At 49.9% G+C, this 22,940-nt stretch overlaps 1 protein-coding gene across 2 annotated transcripts in view; it reads left to right on the top strand.

The window, feature by feature from the left end:
* Positions 1–22,940, top strand: part of LTBP2 (latent transforming growth factor beta binding protein 2) — a 98,831-nt gene that overhangs the window by 36,170 nt on the left and 39,721 nt on the right. For both annotated transcript variants that reach the window (XM_061181050.1, XM_061181051.1), the window contains exons 4-8: positions 10,310–10,500; positions 12,520–12,690; positions 13,215–13,421; positions 14,271–14,557; positions 15,575–15,677. In XM_061181050.1, the coding sequence (XP_061037033.1) occupies positions 10,310–10,500; positions 12,520–12,690; positions 13,215–13,421; positions 14,271–14,557; positions 15,575–15,677 (959 nt within the window). The remainder of the gene's footprint in view (positions 1–10,309; positions 10,501–12,519; positions 12,691–13,214; positions 13,422–14,270; positions 14,558–15,574; positions 15,678–22,940) is intronic.

Raw genomic sequence — 22,940 nt, 5'->3', positions numbered from 1 at the left:
TTCCTGCCACATCCTCAGGACAGCAAAGTTTAAAAGGGTGCTGATTCCCCTGGGCCAGGACAGTCAGGGAACCCACGTGCCTGAGGGCAAAGAATGCAGTGAGGGTAGCCAGGGGAAACTTTTAACCACATAGCCAAGATAGACTTTCCGGGTTCAAATCCAGACTCCTCCATTTTCTATGCTGTGCTGTCCAATGCAGTAGCCATCAGCCACAAAGGGACTATTTAAATTTAATTTAATGTAAAACTCAGTCACACCAGCTGCATTTCCAAGTGCTTCAAAGCCACAGTGGCTAGCAGCTAGCATATTGGATGGCACAGACTATAGAGCGTTTCCATCGTCACAGGAAGTTCTATTGGACAGTGCGATTCTAGATGAATGACCTTGGACAAGTCCTTAACCTCTCTGTGCCTCAGTTTTATTTTCTGAAAAAATGGGGTTACTAACAGTACCTAGCCTCTAAGGTGGTTGCGAAGGTAAGATAACATATGCAAATAGAGCAATTAATATACAGCACAGAGTTAGTGCTCAATAAATGTTCATTTTTACTGTCTAGGACAAGAGGGGCAGAGTTCAAGTCGTCCCCTCCTTACGGTGACACCTGGGAACCCACCAACCTGGCACCTCTGATACCCAGAGGCTGGGGAGTGATGGCTGCTGTCTTAGCCCAGCCTGGGCCACACCTGCTCAGGCCCCCAAACTATGCATCACCTAGAATCAGCAGGCTCGTCGCTTTGTGCCAAGGCCATGGTGTCCCCCCCTCTTCGCCCACCAAAGCTGGGTGCCCCCTTGTTCCCTGCCGGGGCAGGGCAGGTTTGCAGCGGGGGCTGGAGCGTGATGTCTGGAAACACTACCTTGGGTCCCTGGGGATTAGGCACAAGGGCCATCTGACCGTGGCCTTGGCGTGAGGCCTGCCTGGCCAGCGAGGAGGAGAGGGGGAGCAGAGCTCTGCGAAGGCTTCCCCCTGCCTCTCCAGGACCCAGATTCTCAGGGGAGACTGAGCCACTTGGGAGGCGCCAAGGTGTGTTCACCTGTAACGAGCTGGGCCTGCAGTCACGGGAAGGCCAGGAGCAGGGCTGGAGTTCAAGGAACGCCCTCCTGTCTTGGTGCTCTCTCCCTGTCCCCTCCTACCTCTCTGACATCTCCACAGCCTCTTCCTTGGTCTGCCCCTCAAGCTTTGTTGCTCCCCAGACCCCCTCCTCTGCCCTTATTTATTCTCTCTTTACTCCTGTATTTCTCAAAGTGTTTCGGTGTCAGAGCATCTGGCAGTCATAAGGAATACCATGAACTATCAATGTAATTAATTCCATGATTAGAGCTGGGAACAGTTTTACTAGCAGAAACTATGATGATCGTCTGTGTGTGCAAAATAAAAACCCGCTATAGGCACACGCACGTAGCCGTGTAGAGAGCAAGCTGTCAAGTGAAGTGTGATGGGCTGTTGCCACGTTTTCCCATCAATATTCCTTTTTGGCTTGTCATTTGCTTTATCGCACGCTAGCAGGCAAGCGGCACCAAAAGTTGGAGACAAATTTATGGGAGCAAAGCCTAACACGGAGACCAGTCTGTTCATTAACACATTTCCCTCTTTGAAACTGGCAAGTGTAAGCAGAGTCCAGCAGTCATGGTTTGTTATGAATACTCTCCCCGAGTAATATCATCCCTGCAGCCCCACCTCTCCACCAGGACTCCCTTGACTGTGTCTGCAGTCCCAGCCTCTCTCCTGAGTGCTACCTCCTGGGTATTTCTATCTGGAGATCCATCCTGAGGCACCAGCACTCACTATGTCCCAAACTGAGTCACTTCTTGGATCACTCCTTGAGATCTTGGCTCTTGGAATGCCCTCCACCCATTTGTCTAAGCCACAGCTGGGAACTCTCTATGTATTAAATATCCCTTGAATCCCTATCCTCTTCTTGGTCCCATCCTTGGTCCCTGCTAGCCTAGAGCACAGCCAAAGCCTTCCAGCTGGCCTCCAGCCCTCCCCTCTCTGGTCTATCCACCACCAGGTAATCTTTCATCAAAGTAATAAACATTTGAAAAGGCCCATCCCATCAGGTCCTAGACCTGCTTGAAGACCACCAGCATCTCAAGGCTAATGTATGGCTCTCCTTGTACCTCCACACATGTGCTGGGATGCTGGTTCCTTTGCTCAGTCTCCACTGGAGCAGAGAGGGTAAGAGAGTCTTTGCCACCCTTGGACCTGGATGCCTGGCACGTGGCAGGCATTCAGTAAGTGCTTCTTGAATGCGTGAAAGAGGGTGGGCTGCTCCAAAATCTCTAGGGACTCCCTTTTACCCACTCAGTACAGCCCAGACACTTCCCTGATTTTTCAAGTCCTCCACGATATGGACCAGAACCTATTCTTCTTTAATGCCTCACAGCCTCAGTGAAATGGCGATAGAGAAATGACAAATGGTGGGGTGGCTTGAGGATGAACTTACTTGGTTTGGTAACCTGGCTTCTGCACTTAGGAGTTCTGCGACCTTCAGCAAGGTATAGAACCTCCCTACCCTCTGTTTTCTTGACTGTAAAATGGGGGATAATGAATATCTAACTCTTAGGGTTATGGAGAGGCTTTCATGAGATAATGCATGTGACACGCGTTGTTGGCATGCAGCCTGGCACAGTACAAGCATTCATTGAATTGTAGCACCAGTTTATTCCCAATCCATCCACTTCCCACTCCCCCCCCAACACACACACACACACACACACACACACACACACACAGGAAACCACTTATTAATTCTCAGGGTATCCTTCCAAGGTTGCTTTATGAATATGCAAATAAATTCATGCTTATTTTCTCTATTTTTACACAAAAGTTTACATGCCCCACACCAGGAGTCAGCAAACTTCTTCCATAAAAAGCCAGATAGTAAATATTTTAGGCTTTGTACAACATATGGTGTCTGCAGCTACTCAGCTCTGCCACTGTAGAGCAAAAGCAGTTTTAGACAATGAGTGTGACTGTGTTCCAGTTAAACTGTATTTATGGAAACAAATTTGAATTTCTTATTGCTTTCTCATGTCATGAAATATTATTGTTCGTTTGATTTTTTCCAACCATTAAAAAATATAAAAAACCATTGTTAGGTCACAGTCTGTACAAAAACAGTCGGTGGGCCAGATTTGGGCTGTTTTTTCACTTTTCTATATATCTTGGAGAGCTTTTCCTGTGGATGTAAAAGAGCTGAATCTTTCTGTTTTGAGGGCATAGGACTCCATCCCGTGGATGTCTCTTAGTTTGTTTAACCAGTTCCCTACTAAGGGACACTTAAATTGTTTCTATTCTTTTTTTTTTTTTTTTTTTTCTTTTTTAAGACTTGAATTTGCCATATGCTGGCAATTATTTACATAGCATTTACATTGTATTAGGTGTTGTAAGTAATCTAGAGATGATTTTTAAAGTGTACAGGAGGATGTGCATAGTTTATTTATTTATTTATTTATTTATTGGCTGTGTTGGGTCTTCGTTTCTGTGCGAGAGCTTTCTCTAGTTGTGGCGAGCGGGGGCCCCTCTTCATCGCGGTGCGCGGGCCTCTCACTGTCGCGGCCTCTCTTGTTGCGGAGCACAAGCTCCAGACGCGCAGGCTCAGTAGTTGTGGCTCACGGGCCCAGTTGCTCCGCGGCATGTGGGATCCTCCCAGACCAGGGCTCGAACCCGTGTCACCTGCATTGACAGGCAGATTCTCAACCACTGCGCCACCAGGGAAGCCCTGTTTCTATTCTTTACAAAATATTTTGCTATTACAAAACAGTGCTACTATGAATAATCTTGTTCATCCATCATTGTGGACGTTTACAAGTGTCTTAGGTCAGATTCCCCTAGAGGTGGAGCTGGGACGTGAATTCAGGTGTGTGTGTGATTTACTGGGGGAGGGCTAAGGGCGGGAGGGAAGCAGAATGGAAAGGCAGAAAGAGCCAAGAAAGGATTGGTGCCGGGAAAATCAAGCCAAAGCCTAACAGAGGGCGGAGCTTGGACAGTTGTCCCACCTTGAAGCAAGGAGGCGGGGCTTTTAAACTTCCGGTTCAGGCAGTCATTGGCTTCGTGGTCATGATGGTGGGAGGAGCTTGTCAGGTGGTTGCCTTCCATCCGGAGCACAGCTCAGGAGAAGACGGTGTGGGGTGCACTGGCCGCAAAGGAGACTGGGCAGGGCGGCAGCAGGGCCTACCACAGCAGGTGTATCTGCAGCACAGCCTCGGAGGTGGACCTGCAGGGGCAAAGCATTGATGCACTGCGGTGTGGATAGGCATTGCCAAATTGCTCTCCATATGGGCTGTGTCGACTTACATTCTTACCAGCAACATCTGAGAGTGTCTGTTTCTGCACAATCTCACCAAATTAGTCTATTATTAAACTTTTGGATTTTTTGCTAATCTGATGGACTGAAAAATGCTATCTCAGAGTAGTTTTCATTTGCACATCCCTTCGAATGAGAAAAGTTGAGCCTATTTTCATGTGTTTAAGAAACATTTGGGGCGGTGGGAGCACCTCCGCTCGCCACCTGGGGACCCGCGCCGCGCTCCCCGACCCCGCCCGCCCGGCGCCCATCCCGCGCGCCCTCCGCTCGCCGGGGTTATAATTGCCTCTCACCCCCCGAGGGGTTATTTTGGGGGTGCTTGGAGGTGGCGGCGGAGGCGAGGAGGGGAATTTCCTTGCGTTTCCTTTCCCGGGAGGGGGGAGCGGCGTCGGAGGCCACGGTTTCCAGGGTCCCTACCTATGGGAGGAGTACTTCCTTCTTTCCATTGACATCAAGCTTGGCCATGGGACTTGACCAAAGTCAATGGAAGATGAGAAGTGATATAGGTCATGTCTAAGGAGAAGCTTTGGAAGCCAATGCATGAATTTACTTTTGCTCATTTTCCTCTGCCACAAGAAAAACAGGTGCCAGATAAAGGCTTTTTCTTTCGCCAGGATTCCAGAATGAAGAAGATAACCTGTAACCAACCCAAAGTCAACATAACAAAAATGAGAAATATATTTTTGTTCTAGTAAAACAGTAGTTCTCAAAGTGCTATCTGTTGAGCCCAAGACCCTTTAAGGGTTAAAACTATTTTAATAATAATACTAAGTTCCTTTTTCATTGTGTTGACAATTGCACTATGGTTCATAAGCGATGGTGGGGAAAACTGCTGGTGCCTTAGGAAAAATCAGTGCAGTTCCTTCAAACTGTGTTCTTTGTCACCATATATTTATAGTAAACAAAAAAAAATTATACTTGAGAATGTACTTGATGAAGCAATGAAACATTAATTTTTAAAAATCTTGATCTTGAAAAAAGAAAAGGAAATATTTGGGGTTTTTTTTCTGTGAACTGTTCATATTCCTTTGCTGACTTTTCTTCTAGGGCTATTGGTCTGTCTTTTCTGTTTCTAGGAGCTCTTTAAATATTATGGAGATTGGTTCTTTATCGTGATATGAATTGCACCTATTTTTCCCATTTTGTCTTTTGTCTTTTTACTTTGTTTAAAGTGGTTTTGGCCAAGCAGAGGTTTTTGATCATAGGGTTGGTTGTTTGGACAAGTAAATGATATGTTATGTAAAACACCTAGAATGATGTCCACTACTTGGTAGGCACTGAATGGATGTTATTTTCCTTCCCTCCCTTCCCTTCCATTCTATGCTTTATCCAACTGTGCTCATTATCCTTCCTTAAATACGGCCCATGCTTCCCACCTTCACGCGTTATCTTATGTTACTTTTCTTATCTGGAATGTCTTCCTCCTCATTTTGGACTGTGAAATTCCTACCCATCTCTTAAGCCCCAGCTCAAATGTCATGGTGCTGCTTACATCCGAACCTCTGTTAGCCATCAGAGTCCGCCTTGGATCCTAGTAATATACACACATTGATCATGCTTTTCCTGAGCCTCAATTTCCTTATCTATAAATTGGAGTTGCTGGGGAAAATAGAGGTTTATTTTTATTACAAAATAATGCATGTTTACTGTAAAACTGTAAAAAAAAATCTTTTACTGAAAAAAATCTAAAAATATGGAAACATAAAGTTTAAAACAGTAGTTACACATACATAGGCATTCGCATCCCCAAGGGGCAGCCACTGTTTACAGATCCTTCCAGACCTTTCCTATGCCTATATAAATACCTGTAGGGGAGAGAGAGAGGTTTTTCTTCAAACAAAAACCTGGAAGTATTACTGCCCATATTACTCTGCAACTTACTTTTTTCATTCAATAAAATAACATGAATAAGATGATGCATTTAAAGTACATGCTTCAGTGCTCTATCCATGGGAGCTGTAACTATTCTATGCACCTTGCAGTGATGTTTTTAAACTTTCTTTTGGCAGCAGAACACTTAGCAAAGAAAATAGTATGTGGAAGCCCAGTTATCAATTAGATAGAGTGGAGCCACCAGGCTAAGGTGAAAGTGGGTGGGATGGAGGGCACGGAGCCCCTCACCCACTCGTCTCCCCATCACTGTTTGAGAACCTTAGTGAGTTGGGCAGAATATGGGGGCACCATGTTCAGCTGAGTGGCATTATCATGGGTATGCACTGTCCAGGGAGTTTCCACTCAGGTCTGAAGATCCCAGCCAGCTGGGATGGAAGGTTTTCTTCCCAAATTGGTTGAAAGAGCCGGAGAGTCCTCAGGCCAGAGCACATCTTGGTGGATCATACCCAGTGGCTGTTCCTTGGCTCCATGCTGGTCTGTGAGGGAGTTTTCGTTGGTCCATGAAGAAATGAAAAAAATAAAGTCAATGAGGTGAGATTTCCACGAAGTTAAGCTTATTCAAATATTTCTTATTGGCATTGAATTGTCTTTTCTTTCATAAAATTATGGTGGTAATAATTGGCAGTTGTGCGTGTGTGTGTGTGTTTTAATGTCTTACCTAAATAAAAAGTTGGCAACTTTATGTTGGTCCCCTACATTTGTTTCAAAATTTTACTGATCCATGAAATCCTGAAGTCTAGAGAGATGGATGTTGCAGTCCATTGTGGCAGCTCTGCCAGGACCTCCTTGCAACAATCCCAGAGAGATAATCTTGGGCTAGGCGAGCCTGAGAACCGCTATCCTTTAATGAAATCGAAGCAGTTCTTCCAAGGCTGAGAGTGGACAGAGCCCCGCTCCGGGCACTTTAGTCAAAGAAAGTCACCTTCCCAGTGAAGGTCTCACTTGCCTCTGTTACTACCACCCTCTAGGAGCCAGAGCTGAGCTGAGGGCCTGAAGCCCTTCACACATGGGGTGGGGGGCCCTCCCTCCCTGTCCACCTCCAAGGACTGGTCTGGGGTTTATGAAGGGAGATAGCTGACTCTTTAGAGGGGTGTTTTCAGTGTAAGACATAGGACCTATCAAAGAACCAAGGCTTCCTTCTTTACTTGGCTGTGAGCCTCTCAGAAGGTAGGACTTTTTGATTTCTATCGTTTAATCCGAAATCCCCATCACAACAGTAGATGACAATGGATTGAGCTCAGAAGGCTGTGGTTGTTAAAAATGTATTGACACCAGATTAGTCACTTGGCCTTTTATATGTAAGGATGCTTGGGCAGTATAACAAGATATTTGGGGTGTCTTTTATTCCTCTTGGATGAAGAAGAATTTTTAGTGGCTTGGGGAGAGGTATTTTGTCTGAACTATAGCTAGGACTTTCTTTTCTTTGTTCATGTGATTTTAAAGTTCTGGCATAGTTTTCGACTTGTGACCACTTATCTATATTTTCAAAATAATCACATGGTGTCACTGTTCCTCTTGGTCCTCACCATAGCCTGGTGAGGTGGGTGTCACTATTCCTGTTTTACTGATTAGGAATCTGAGTTTCAGGGGATCTCAGTGACTGGTCAAGTAGGAGGCAGAACTGACATCTGCCTGTCCTCTCTTCTCTGTACAGACAGGTCCTTTCTACAACTAGGGAAGACATTTTTTTTCTTCTCTGCAAAGTTAAACCTTTGACCCTTAAGGGATTTGAACTCAGGAATCTTGGGGCCATTAGCTTTGAGTTCCAATTAGAGAAACAAGTGATGGCAACAGTAACAACAGTGACAGCAAACCACCAAGAAAGAACCCTTTGAGTTTCCACCTCGACCAGATTGGAGAGCTCTTTGTCAGCATCAAGTTCAGAAATGTCCCAGGTGGTCTGGGCAGAACCTGAACTACTCCCTTTAGCTCCCTGGGTGCTCTGCGATGCTGACACTAAGCTGAGCCATGGCACCAGCTTGGTGCCACCAGGAGGAGACTTCCACCGACCCACCAGCTCACTTACCTCTCACTCTTTGGCGAACTCTTGGAAGCCATTGGAAGGGCTGTGTTCTCTGCTGCAGCTGGTTGTGTTGACCTTCTCCTCGGAGTTAGGAGCAGGTGCCTGAGGGTGGGGCCCCCAAATCTGGTCCATTACAGCTCCCAGAGCTTCTGGGGTGGCTAACGGGCCCTCTCTCTCACTCCAACCCTCAAACTTGGGGAGCAGGCTGGGGCATGTTTGGGGCTGTCAGGGTGAGTATTTGCTGTTGGTCGCACTGGAAGAAGAGCAGCGGTGAAGCTCACGGGAGCCAAGTCCCAGGCCAACAGGGCTGGAGAAGGGCTGGAAGGTGCCCAACTCTGACACCTGTGCTGGTCTGGCTCCTGCCAGGAAAGGATGAGAGGGAGATTGCTCATGGCCTGGACACCCGGGGCCAACAGAACAGGAATAGGGATGATGGAGGGAGAGGGTCCCAGGACCCACTTGGGCAAAGAATCCAGTGGAGAGGCTAGGGGTGGGACCTACTGGAGGAAAGAGCACCACCCCAGGCCTAAGCAGAGGCTTCTAGGCTGAGTTTCTGTCACGGTCTGGGCTGCTCTGTTGGGTGGCACAGGAGTCAAGCTCTGCTGGGTTGGCGTCCTGGGGCCTGATATACCTGTTGTATAACCTTGGGCAAGTAATTACTCTCTCAGCTTCTATGTCTACAATGTGCTCACACCCACCACAGTCCAGACACTGTCAGGTATACAGTGGTTCATATACATCTTGACAGTGACAGAGTGTTTACAACAAGGCTGCCTTGTAGAATGACCTGCCTTATAATAAACACATAAAGAACCGTTCGAGTTTATGAGCAAACAACTCAAATAGTTAAGATATCAAAGGACATGAGCAGAAAATTTTCACAAGTGGTAAATAGAGGTATGAAAAAAATTCAACCTCAGAAATGATAAAAAAAGGTAGCTAAAGCAACATTGAAGTATCATTTATGATCATAATGATGATTATTATGAAAAATTAATAATACACTATGCTGGCGAGGCTGCACTCCGAGTGGTACATTTATACAGCCTTTCGGAGAGCAGTCCTCCAGTGTATACCTAGAGCCATAAATGTAACCTCTGATATGGTCATTCTAGTCCATAGAATTAATCCTAAAATAATAAGTCTTTTCAAAATGTTTCTTATAAATATTTTTCAAATATACAGAATAAAAACTGTTTAATGAATCCCCCTATACTAAAGGAATATTTTAACCGAAGAAAAAAAGCCATATGAGTCAGGATGTCCACAGTTAAAAATTTAAAAATCAATCTAAGTATGTAACAGGAGAATGTCTGAATAAATTGTGATTCATCTTCAGATAGACTACCTTGTAGCAATTAAGATGATCAATATGAAAATTGTGGAGTTGTATAAAGTACGATCTAATGTTAAGTGAAAAATCAGAATTTAAATGGTATCTGCAAGTGATGACAATAGTGTAAGAACATATACTTGAGCAAAGGTTGAAAGGAAATATGCCGAAGTATTTGCCGTGTTGGGGTGGGAGGATGATGAATTCATTTTTTTCTCCTTGAATATTGTTGTTATATTATTTTTACAATAACATTAATCAGAGGGATATTCAGGGCTCCGCCCCTGAATCAATCTGTTAACGTGTATTTGCTGGGCACCTGTTCCACAAGCAATTTGTATGAAAGGTTGTATTAAGAAGTGGCAAGAAGCAGGCACACGACTCAGTTTTAGGGCAAGGGCTGGTCCATAAGAGTCTCAAACTCTTCAAATGTCAGAGCTACATGGGACCAATCTAACACCTTTATTTTGCAGTCGAGGGCCCTGAGGCCCAGGGAGGCTCAGTGACTTGCCCAGAATACCCAGCCAAAGCCTGGCAATTCTACAAAGGGGTAGGCACTCCCACCGAACTAGCCAGCTGGCCTTAGCCCTGTTCCCCTGTCTCAGGACACCTCCATTTTCCTGGAGTTGGCAAGAAGGCAGCCAAACAGAGAACACTCTTCTAGTGCAGAGGCGGGGGTGGGCATCCTGAACAGGAAGGGCACAGAGACACTGTTCCCGGGATGCAAACCACATGCCCCGGTTGTCTCCACAGGACCCTGAGTGGGCTCAGCCAGACACACGCCACCCAGCAGCACGTGGGGCTGTCCCAGACTGTCCGACTTTATCTGGCCACTGCGGCCAATGGCCAGCTGACCTCCAATGCCCTGCCCATGGGGCCAGGCCCTGAGCGGAAGGATGGTGCCCAGCAGGCAGCATATCTGTACCACCCGTCATCCTCCTGGGGTAAGGACACCCTGGCTCCAGGTCCTCAAAGAGCAGGGCATCTAAATCTTGGACCTCCTTCTCCCCACCTTTGCTTCCCCCTTCACCCTCTCAGAAGGGCTGAGTTGTCACCCTGTCTCTTACCTTTTCAGCCAATGTACAAAACAGTTGTCAAGCATCTGCTTTGTGTCGGGCTCCAGGGATCCTAAACCAGCTGTTGGAGACTTTGCCCCTTTGAGACACCTAGACCTTGATTGCTCCGTTTCTGCCCCATCTGTCACCTGTCCTGCCTTTGCTTCCTTCATATCCAGTTGTGAACCTCACCTCCCTGGCGCTGGTCCTTCCACCTCATCCTTCCTGCAAACCCCTTGTTACCTACAACGGGGCCTCTGCTTCCCAGAGGAGAGAGCTGAGCATCCCTGAGGATTCAAGCCTCTGCACATTCTTGCTTGTTGCCCAGCAATCCTTCCCGGTGTGCCTGGACACTTTCTCTCATTCCTCAGAGTAGCTACTCCAAGCTGTCCCCACCTTCCCCAGCCCCATCCCATGGCCATGCTTTCCACTCCCCAGAGTCCTCACCTTCCTGCCCATTTTAAAGTGTACACATCAGTGATGTTTAGCGTATCCACAATTTTGTGCAACCACTATCTAATTACAGAACATTGCCATCACTGCAAGAAGAAGCCCCATGCCCATTAAGCAGTCACTCCCTTCCCCACTCCCACCCTCGCCTCGGCCCCTGGTCCCACTAATCTACTCCCTGTCCTTATAGATTTGCGTATCCTGGACATTTCATATAAACGGAATCACGCAATATGTGGTCTTTTGTGTCTGGCTCTTTCACTTAGTGTAATGTTTTTGAGGTTTATCCATGTTGTGGACAGCATGCAGCAGTGTCCTTTTTATAGCTGATGACCTTTCTTGCCATCTTGAAAAGGAAGTGCCCCTCTTCTTGTCTAAGGCACATCCCACTGTTTCTTGACTCTTCTGGAACCCTAGGCTGTCACTTGCCCTCCCCCAACCCCGGTTCTCCTCCCCCTTCAACCTGTCCCCCACTCAGCCCTTTCCCTAGAGCATATACAGTTACTTACAGCTCTCCCATTCACACACACACACACACACACACACACACACACACACATGCATGGCTATTTCTCCACTTCCCTCTGCCTTCCTTTCTATCTCTCCTCCCTTCACAGTCAAGTCTCCATAGACCTTTTATACTTCCCTTCTCAACCCCTCTGCCTCCTGGCTTCCCCGCTGGGCCCCCTCTACAGAATGAATACCCCTCCTTTGTATTTCCACTGCCACCACTTGTGTTAAATGAAGCGACCTCAGCTCACACTGCTGCAATGACCTCCCAACCAGTCACTCTGTCTCTCCATCCACCTGCACACCCCAGCTCAGATGGCATTACCCTCCCCCCACTTCCTCTTTGATCTCTCACTGAAAATTTTCAATGATTTCCCACTACCAACTGAATAAAGTGCCCTATCCTTGTTCTGGCCATTAGGGCCTCCAAAACCTGACTCTAATCATTCTTTCAGGTGTTCTCTTGGAAAACTCTCTTCTCTGGCAAGTCTGAGCTACATTCTGTTCTCTGCCCTTTGGTGCAAAGCCCAGCTGCAGCCCTTGCTAGCTGTGTGACTTGGGATGCAACCCATCCTTCTCTGAACCTCAGTTTCCTTAACTGTCAGATGGAAATATTAGGTCAGATGTAAGAACATTGCCAATATTCAACCATTTTAACCTACAAAAATGGCAATTTCTAGTGGTTCAACCTAAAATAATACTCAAGAGGGTTGAGAGTTATTGTGCATAAAGCATGAGCTCAGGTGCTGGCCTGTTGGCATCCCTCAGTAGATGCTGGCTTGTGAGCTATTACTCGGCCCCCACTATGGAACCTTGCATCCAGGAGGTACTTAGCAAGTGCCCTTGGGATGGATTCAACCCAGTCCCGTGGGCCTTTCTAACCAGCCTCTGGAGGTCACAGCTGTACCTCTCAGCCTTGCCCCCTGGACCCAAGCCCTCTCTCTGCAGGGCTGAATCTCACGGAGAAAATCAAGAAGATCAAGATCGTCTTCACTCCCACCATCTGCAAGCAGACCTGTGCCCATGGGCGCTGTGCCAGCAGCTGCGAGCGTGGCGACACCACCACCCTGTACAGCCAGAGCGGCCACGGGCATGACCCCAAGTCTGGTTTCCGAATCTGTGAGTCCATTCCCCGTTCACATGGTTCCTGGCTGGCCCTGGGGCTGGGTGCAGGGGTGGCCAGAAGGACAGGCCTGCCTTGGGCTGGAGCCCAGCTCTTCTGCAGGAAGGAGGCCGGGTGCTCTCATACCGTGGCTCCTGTGAGTTGTCTCCAATCACACAATGCTGAGTCCTCACCCAGCTCTGTCACATGTGACTCTGAGCAAGTCACACAACCTCTCTGAATCCAAGTTTCCTCCACAGAAAAGTGAAGGCGTTAACAGTGCCACTCCCCCCCAGCCCCCCACTCCCGTCCCATGCCCCAGGTTACTGCAGGGTGGAGGAAAGGCAAGTCCTGTTATTATCCGTCCTCCTTCATCCTCCCAGGCTTCCTGGAAAGTCCCTGCATTTCAGGGGGTGCCCGGTTCCCAAAGCCATCCAGATTTGGGGGTCTTGTTCCTCCTGCTTCCCTGTTGTCACCCAGCGGCCACATAATAGGTACTGCTGTGTTCTTCCACCACGTCACCTTGAGGTCGATGTTGTAGATTTCTGCCAGATCCCCTGCCTGAATGGAGGCCGCTGCATTGGTAGGGACGAATGCTGGTGCCCCACCAACTCCACTGGGAAGTTCTGCCACCTGCCCTCCCCCAATCTGGACAGGGAGCCTCCAGAGAAGGGGGTCCACCACAGGGCCTCGCCACAGGGCCCCTTGAAGCAGTCCACCTTCACGCTGCCTCTCTCCAACCAGCTGGGTGAGTGTGGGGCTGGGAGGCGACCTGGGTAACCACGTAGGGTGGGTGCTGGCATCTTGATGGAGGGGACGGGAAGCTGTCTCCAGCCCTTGCTTCTCCTCTACCCTTAGCACTCAGTTTCATTCCCTAAGTTTTTCTCTGCCCTTCCGAGTTCATCAATTTTTTTTTTTTTTTTTTTTTTTTTTTTTGCTCTTATCCCCTACTGGGTGCGATGGGGGAGACAAAAGAGTATAAGGGTAGGGTCCTGATTTCAAGGAACCCATGGTTCTGAACAATAGAGGGAGGATGGATGAGAAAGAATGGCATCATAAAACATTTCCTTTCCTCTGCCTTCCATTATTAGGTGACAAATAAAGGGTACAAAAAATACAGAATTTTGTAGGAGATCAGGGGATGGAGAGCCCCAAGCCTGGGGAGTCCAGGGAAGGCTGCATGGGGGAGGTGGACTTCACTTAGGCCTTAAACAATGGGTAGGCTTTGGTTAAGCAGAGGGGAGTGGAGGGCTTCCTGGGCAGAGGGAGTGGTGTGAACAAAGGCATGTAGTGGGGACCATGCAGGGTCTGTTGGGCTGGAGCTCAAAGGTTGTGCAGGATCATGGGGGGAGGTGGAATCAGGAAGGTAGTTTGGAAGTTGGTAATGAAGGTTTTTCAAGAAAAGGTGTGGAGGGAAGGAGTCTATGCTTGGTCCTGTCCTCCCTGGGGTATTGTTCTGGGTTTTGAGTAGAGAGTGAAGAAATGGAGGCGAGCTTTGGGGAGACACAGCCAGTGGCTCGCCTGGCCCAGGGCTGCTGCCACTCCTCAGAGGGTGGGGCCCTGTTTCCCCGCCTCTGACCCCAGCCCCTGTGCCCAGCCTCTGTGAACCCCTCCTTGGTGAAGGTGCACATCCACCACCCGCCTGAGGCCTCCGTGCAGGTCCACCAGGTGGCTCGGGTACGGGGCGAGGTCGAGGAGGCCCCAGAGGAGAACAGCGTGGAGACCAGACCCTCGCCCTGGCTCCCCGCCAGCCCCGGCCATGGTCACTGGGACAGCAACAGCATCCCGGCTCGGTCTGGAGAGGTTCCTCGGCCACCACCCCTAGTGGTGCCTAGGCCTCCGGCACTGCTGGGCCGGTGCTACCTGAGTGCTGTGAACGGACAGGTGAGAATGCAGCTCCTGCCCCAGCCCCGGGGTCTTCTGGGACCACGACTGCTCCCTGCGGTGCCCCTCCTCCTTCTCTCTCTCCTCCTTGTTCTTAGGGAATGTGAATCTACAGGGTCTCCCATTCTCCACATGGGAAAACTCAGGGCATAAAATTGCCTGAGTGTAGAGGGGTTGAGCCTCCTACTTGGTCGACACTGGGTACCTGTCAGTGCCAGGCACACAGAAGAGGACCCAAGAGAGGCCCCCTCTGGAGGGGAACAAGCGTCCTTGTGTCCCAGCAAATCCTGGGCTCTCCTGGAGCTGAGTGTAGGACTCCCGGTGCGTGGGTAGTGGGGCTATTAGATCTGGTGAGAAGGAGTTTGGTCTCCAGTTAAGGGTGGAGTCACAGAGATGTGAAATTAGCAAATGCAGGTTAAACCCCAAAGCCTTGGCGGTGCAAAGATAAGACACTCCATCCCCCCTACCCCCGGTGGCATCCTCAGTTGGTGATGGGAAATCATGTGAACTTTTCTGAGTCCAGGCACCTAAGGATAGGGGCTAAGCCAGACCCAGGATGGTTTTTCCTAGGATTGCAGTTTGGCGTTTCCGGAAACCCCTCCTGGGAACTGGGGGAGGTAGGGAGTAGACAAGGGATTAGGGACCTCTCAGCTGTGGTGTCGCTGAGCATGGACCCTGCTCACGGAGGTGGCCCTGGCATTCCCTGGAGTTTGATGGAGGAAAGCCCAACCTCTGTGGGCTGGGAACATGGATGGGGGCAGTTTGCAGACTTCACAGAGAAGATCTTATCTGGATGTGTCCCTGCCACTCCCCTCCCAAGTTTAGGGTCTGGCAGAGTAGACTTTGGGTTTCACTGCTTCCTTCCGGGACAACTCCTCCCCTCTCCTCCCCTCCCTTGGGTGGGGGCATTCTCTGCAGGATGTGAGTGGTGAGCTCATGTCTCAGGCTTTCCTGCGACATCTCTGTGCACAGCAGGGGAGGGAAGCAGGTGATGAGTGTCCATGGCCTTTTTTCCAGTGTGCCAACCCCCTGCTGGAGCTGACTGCCCAAGAGGACTGCTGTGGCAGTGTGGGAGCCTTCTGGGGAGTGACCTCCTGTGCCCCGTGTCCACCCAGACCAGGTGAGTGCTGGGTGCCAGGGTCCAGGGCTGTCAGCAAAGCTCTCCCAGGGCCTGGCCTCTGCTGCAGGCACCACCCCCTGCATTTCCCACCAGGGCCTCAGAGGCCAGGCAGGTAGAACAGGCTGGTAAACTAGGAAAGCTTTCCAAATCTGCCTTGAGTGTGCTTTTGGCTGGTGGCGGAGGCTCCTGACAGCTCAGACCCTTTGCCAGGTGCAGCGTGGCCTGCCTGCTCGGTCTGATGGCCTGGAATGGGTTACTCTCTTTTGCCAGTTGTTCTTGCTCAGATTTTAGGAATTACATCCCAGGCTGGGCCCTCTTCTACCCCTCAGCCCCCTTCCACATACCCCCTGCCCAGGTACCAGTGGCCCAGAGGTCTTGATTTAGTGACTCAGTGTTTCCCTCACTCTCTCCCTGGAGGGACCCCTAGGTCTCCTCCTCACCTCCTGTTTCCTGCCTCTCAGCCTTTGAACCAGTGTTGGGCATCTGTCCCAGAATGTCCTCAGCCTTGGGGTATGGGAAACTCAGCTCCCAGCCCTTTTTTTTGTGGTGGGAAAACCTAACATATTCATTCATTCATTCAGCAAATACTCACCAGGTACCTCGCCTATACTGAGCACTGAGAATTCAGGAGTGAGCAAAATGCCACTCTCATAGGCATTGATCTTAAAGTTGGGAGGCAGGTGACAAGGTACCTATGCCTGAGTGTGGCTCCTGCCCGCTCAGCCTGTCTTCCTCTTGCAGGCCTCACTCCTGGGCTTGGGTCCGGGCCTGGCATGTATTTCTTTTGCCTGTCAAAAGTCAACTCGGTGAGTCAGCTTTGTGGGGGGCCTGGCCCAGAGCCCAAAGTGGGGAGTGGCAGGGCTGTTCCTAACTTCAGACTTGGCTGTGGAGCAGTGACCATATTCTCCAAACTAAAAATAAATGTGGACAGTTTCTCAGTGTGATAGAATTTTTGGTGAAGCACCAAAGGGTAGTATTAAGCTTTCAGGCTTGAGCATCCAGTACATGGCAGGTACCAGTCCCAGCTCTGCCTGCTGACCTCTCTCTGCCCCATCTCCCATCTGTGAGATGGAGACAGTAATAGTGCCAGCCTCGTAGGGCAGCTGTGGAGAGTAAATGAGATGGCACCTGTACTTAGCATTAGGTCAGTAAGTGGTAGCTGTTATAATTACTGTTAGAAGTATCCCTCCAAGAAGGGAAGAGGGACTGGACCCACTGCCCCGTTGGGAGGAGTGTGTGGAGCTGCTCAACATCTCCCCCTGCAGGCCAAAGATGTTTTCACCACTTTTCTTCCTCCTGGTCAGACCCACCGTTGAGACTTCCACATCCCACACTCCCCTCAGCCAACAAATATTTTCACTGATGAAGTACCCATTTGAAGTACCCATAGTGTGTAGGCCTTAACAGTGGAGAACGAGGTAGAAACAGTGCCTCCCCTCTCCAAGCTTACAGGCTGGTGGCGGAGCGGGGTGCAGACAGCAGAACCGGGACCACCTTTGTGCAAATTAGAGAAAGGTGCCCCTTCCACGTGTTCAAAATAGTCTTTATAATTAGACAAATCCAGGATGCCAATGATTCTGTTAGATGTGGTGCTTTTGTGCAGTGCACAACCTGCACATCTGTACACCGTGTGATAGGAGATCCTTCCCCAAACTGGTGGATCAGGGAAAGCTTCTTGTAGAGGCGACATCCAGGATGAGGTGTGAAGAATTATTAGAGTAGGGCTTCCCTGGTGGCGCAGTGGTTAAGAATCCACCTGCCAATGCAGGGGACATGGGTTCAAGCCCCGGCCCAGGAAGATCCCACATGCCGCGGAGCAACTAAGCCCATGCACCACAACTACTGAGCCTGCGCGCCTAGAGCCCGTGCTCCACAACAACGGAAGCCACTGCAACGAGAAGGCCCTGCTCACTACAGCTAAAGAAAACCCGCGCGGCTACAAAGACCCAATGCAGCCCAAAATTAAATAAATAAATTATTTATTTAAAAAAATAGAATTACTAGAGTGGGCCAAAGAGATGGGAAAGAGCTTAACAACCCAAGGAAATTGCACAGGCAGGTGAGATGGAGAGAGTGAGAACACTTCCTGGAGCATAGCACACCCAAGGCTGAGCACCCACCCCTTCCCTGTCCCCTCCTAGCACCAGCCCTCACTGTGTGCAGCACACCTCAGCAAGCTGGGCACCAGGGTGCAGACCCTGGAATGTTAGGCATTCCCCACACTGAGCAAGAAATTACAAAGGGCAATGTAAACATTTAAAGTGCATTAAAGTGCAGCTGGGCATTGTAGAGAGAAGGGGCAAGATGCTGGGGAACCTTGTTTGTGTTGACAGGGTGCCAGACACCTAGCTCCAGGCCCAAGCCTGGGGCCGGGGTGGGGAATGTTTCTTTAAGTAGGCAAGACAGGCAAGCTACTGTGCCAGACTCTGGGAAAAAAGACGAGCTGCTGGGGTAGGTTTGGGAATGGTTAACAAGACAGGCATACTCCTGAGTTCTGGAACATTCTCAGCCCTGGTGGCTCTGCCCCTCTGAACCTCTATTTCTCTTCTGATAAAATAAGGCTGTGCCCCTCAGGGAAGGGCTTTGTCATCCCCAACAAGGTGGTCTAGTAGAATCAGGGGGTGAGGGGAGTAATGAAGCCAGCAGCGGGCGGGGGTGGGGGGGGAAACCACATGACTTCATGGCTTCCGCTAAATCACCTTTGGCTTCTGAGGCTGTACAGGACTGCTGAAGAAGGTCCCTGCAGAGTGCTGCTGTTTCTGACACGGGAAAGGACTGCCTTGAAGTCTCAGTTACATGGCACAAATCCCTTTTCTTCCAGAAAAATTCCTCAGTGCCTTCTTTCTCAGGGAAATGGCTCAGAGAGTCAACCTAGGCCAGCCTCTGGTCCCCCCACCTTTCTCCCTTCACTCTGAGTGACAGATGCAGCTGACCTGCCAGGACCTGGCCTGAGCCACATCATCCTGACCCCTGGGGAGTTATCAAAAGTCTCAGCTCAGAGCTTCTGCAGGGTCTGGAGAGCACACAGCTCTCCAAAGCCACTTTGACTGAGGCCACATTTTTGAGTTTTCATCTGAGAAAGACAGACATCTGTGTTGACTGGAAAGTTGGCCGCTGCCCCATCTGGCTTGGCACTGGCTGTGTCAACCCCAAGGCCCCTTTGCTGGGGCAGGCCGGGCTGGCACACGGCGCACGGCCCGCAGTGGTGGGTCGCGGCTGTTTGCCACGAGACCATCTCTCCGACTGCCCGGCGTAGGATGAGTTCACCGCAGAATCCAGGCCCCTCCCTGTGTCTCCAGGGAGAGCTGATGCTCTTGCTCTTCCCCTTCAAGGAATTCTGCATCTTTCTCTCTTAAAAACAATAATAGCTGCCAGGTACTGAAGTTTTACACTATGCCGTGCTTTGCACCTACATGATCTCATTTCATTGTCACAACCAGCAGCAAGCTAAGGATCTTTATCCCCATTTGACGGAGGAGAAAAATGTAGCTCAGAGAGGGCTGAGGAACTCGTCCAAGGTCACACAGCTAGGACAGGGGAGCTAGGATTCAAACCACAGTGTGTCTGATTCTTAGGGGACCAGGATCTCCCTAATCATTCTGGGGAGGGGGGCGTTGGGCAACCTGAAGACAATACAAATCAGGATGCTAGACAAGGATTTTACAGTCAAGAGGGTGCATCCCAGGACTGTATTCCACGTATACATGAAGGACAACATCCTGCCAGAAGATTGGATTGAACAGACAGGCAGGGCAGCAACCTGCAGTACAGGCCTGAATGAACAGAGATGTGATGAAAGAAACATCCAGGGGTTGGGGGGAAGTGGGTAGGCTTGTTCCGTGTGGTTTCAGGGGGTGGGCAAAAGCCGATGTGTGGATGTTTCTAGTAGGCAGAACTCAACTGGAAACTGAGCAGTAGGGACAACTTATTAAAAACTGCAGCTGCCCAGCAATATAATGGGATGTTTCCAGAAGTACTGAACTCCCCGCCACGAGGAGCATGCCTACCAAGAACAGGTGTGTGGAAGGCGTGGGGGAAGGAAATTGATTTTTGAAGGAATGTAGGTTTATATATACATCTGAAAATTTATTTGAAACTCTCAATAGAAGGAAAGCCTTGGTTTGGCTGGGTTTTGCCATGGCCCTTGCCCACAAGGAGTGTTCCAGGTGTAGGTCTGTGATGCCAGCCCCCGGGGAGAGTGGGCATGTGAAGGTGATGTCTGAGGAGGCTGGAGCAGAGAACCCTAGGGCGAGTCACGGCAGCCTCACTCTCATCACGTCCTCATTAGCGGCCCTTTATTCAGAGGATGTAACACGCGCCAAGCACCACGATAAGTTCATTCTCATTTCGTTGCATCCTAACAACATCTCTAGGTGGGTGTTACTATCTTCATTTTACAGATGAGGAAATTGGGCCTGAAACTCCAGGTCTATGTGACCCCAGAGCCCTGCTTCTAATAGCTCTGTAATCCCCTTCCTCTGCTTCTTGGCTTAGGCATTCGCTGAGCTAGAGGACCCCGGCTGGGGGAACAGCTGTGCCGGGGTGGAGCTCCTGTTCTCTGTAACTCTGGGTCAGACGCCCAGTCTCCTGCCCTAAAGAAATGAGATTTTCAGAATTCCAGTTGTTGGGCTGATAAAAGCCGTGATTCTTTGGCTCGGGGTTGTTCTGAGAGCTTCCAAGGGACTCGAAGCCTCCTGGGAATTGTGCCTCAGCTCAAGTTAGCACCCTCCCTACCCTAGCAGGGGTGTCACTGACACGTGGCATCTCTGGCCTGGAGAGCCCTGGGGAGGGATAGGGTTGGGGTGGCTGGGGTGGCACCTGTCTGAGCCAGGGGTCTGACCAGACCCCTCTCCACCTCACTGTTCATGGTGACCAAGACACCCACTTTGGCTCCGGAGCCTCCCGAGGAAGCAGTCAGAGCCTGTCTTTGGGTGGCATTTCCACAATCATTGGGGGATCCATTAGGACTTAACCAAGGAGGAAAATCTGGAATAATGGACATTATTATAATTACCAATATGTGACAAGCATCATGCTCAGAGTTTTGCATGCCTGTTTAGTGTTCACAATAACCCTCTGAGAAAGGAAAAGTCATCCCCATTTTGCTGATAAGAAAACCAAGGCTCAGAGAGTAACTTGCCCAAGTCTCTCCAGCCAGTGAGGGGCAGCAGGCCAGCTTGCTTTCCTTGAAACTGTGTTTCTGGAAGGAAGGAAGGAAGGGAGGGAGGGAGGGAGGGAGGGAGGGAGGGAGGCTTGAGGAACATCTACAGGGACTGTGCCAGGCATTATGCTAGTTTCAGTCTGACATTGGTTGTTTCAGTAAAGTTAATCCTCACAACAACCCACGAACTGAGTTTCTGTCCCCACTTCTACAGGTGAAAAATTTAAGACTGAAGGAGGTTAAGAAATGTGCCCAGGTCACACGGCTAGTCAGAGTGGAGCCAGGAATTAGATGCAAGTCTGGCTGCCCCAGCACCCACACTCTTTCCACTGCTCCCGGGGAGTCAAAGTTTCTTTCCAGCTTACCCACCTGAAGTTTGCAGATCAAGTGTTCAGCTCCAGCCTGCTCACGTGCCCCTGTGCATCAAACTTAGCCTCGTCCAGTGTGTGTGTGTGTGTGTGTGTGTGTGTGTGTGTGTGTATCTGTTCTCTGGGCAGAAGGGTGTGTGGCAAGGGACCCTCCACATCTCCCTGCTGCAGCCATCTGTCATCACAGATTGAGATCAGCGTGACTTGTAAACAGCCCTGTGGCCAGACATATGTCTCCACCGTCTCCTCCCCGAGCTCTGTCTCGGAGTCAGGGCCAAAACTGTCTCCAGCAATCAGTTTGCTCTTGTTGAGGCCTCCTTGGGAATTCCAGCAGCCAAGGGTGAGAATCAGCAGGGTGGGGGCAGGCTGCAGCCAGGGGACCCTCTGCTTCCTTCCCCATCTGTGAGCAACCAAGATGCAGCAGTGAGTGGACAGGGCCGGGGGCCGGGGCCAGAAGACCTGAGCTCCAGGCCTGCATGGCCCAGGTTTCCTGACCAGGAAAGTCATGCATGTCTGCCCTACGTGCTTCACGGGCATTTGGTGACGTTCAGACTCCTTGGAGTTGAGGTTGAGTCCAGCTGACCCCTCAGGAGCTGCTTTGGCTCCTCAGGTCAAAGTCCAAGCTGCAAGACCACTTCCCAAGAGCCTCTTTGAAGCACCCACAGGAATCCCAGATCAGCCACTCTCTTTTTCCAGATCCACAAGTCCTCTGCTCTCTGACCCTTGATTTATCCTTGATCTGGCTGAGGGGCCATGGGAGGAGTACAGGTTTTTCACTATTTCCTTTACCGATTCTACATGATGCTTTGGTTGTACACATTACGGAGCATTTGCCCAGCATCTGATTACTTCTTCTGACCTCCTTCTGGGTGTCCCTGCCTTTTTTCCCCCACTCACTCTCCTGATCCCTTGTTCTAAAAAAGGGAGAGGAGGAGCTCCCAGGAAGGGTGATATGCTTCCTGCTGAGCAGGCATCTCCCTGTGGCCTCTGGACCCTAAGATTCTTGGCCTAGACAACTCCTAAGGCTCGTCATGAATTCATTCATTCATCTATTTATTTGTAGGCAGTAGAGAGGAATAGTTCAGAATTTATCCTCTGGAAGCAGATGCATAATCCCAGCTCAATCCACCAGCTGGGTGACCTTGGGCATGTTTCCTAACCTCTCTGTACCTCAGTTTGCTCATGTGTAAAATGGGGATAATATTAGTAAGTCTCTCCAAGGCCTGTTATGAGGATTAAATAAGTTATTACCTGTAAAGCCTTTATAATAGGACCTAGCCCATAGTATGAGCTATTTTAGTGTCTGCTATTATTACTCATTCCCTTTTGATTGCCTATACTATTCCGTGTGCTGTGCTTGACTCCAGAGGCATAGCAATGACAAAGAAGGCAAGGTCCCTGTCCTCACAGAGCTTATACGCTAGCAGGGGAGATGGACAAGCAAACAGGCAGCCACAGCACAGTCCATTAAGCACTACAGCAAGGGAAGGCCTACGTGTGGTGGGAGCACTCGAGAGGTGCGCCTGGTGATACCCACCCTCTCCCATCACTGCCGAAATCTCACCCAGAGCCGTGGGTGGGTGCTGAGTTCTCACCCCAAGCCAAGGTTTCTCCCTTCCATGTGGTCATCTCAACTTCGACTTTCTTTCCCCCAAAGAGATATAAGCAGATTTTCCTGGATTGGCTGCTGCACTTGGTCTTACAGAAGCTGGGACCCAGCCCCCTATAGGCGAC

This window comes from Eubalaena glacialis, chromosome 2 (genome assembly GCF_028564815.1).
Source record: "Eubalaena glacialis isolate mEubGla1 chromosome 2, mEubGla1.1.hap2.+ XY, whole genome shotgun sequence".
NCBI classification, from domain to species: domain Eukaryota; kingdom Metazoa; phylum Chordata; class Mammalia; order Artiodactyla; family Balaenidae; genus Eubalaena; species Eubalaena glacialis.
Note: the sequence above shows the minus strand (reverse complement) of the source record. Positions and strands in the feature narration are given on the sequence as shown.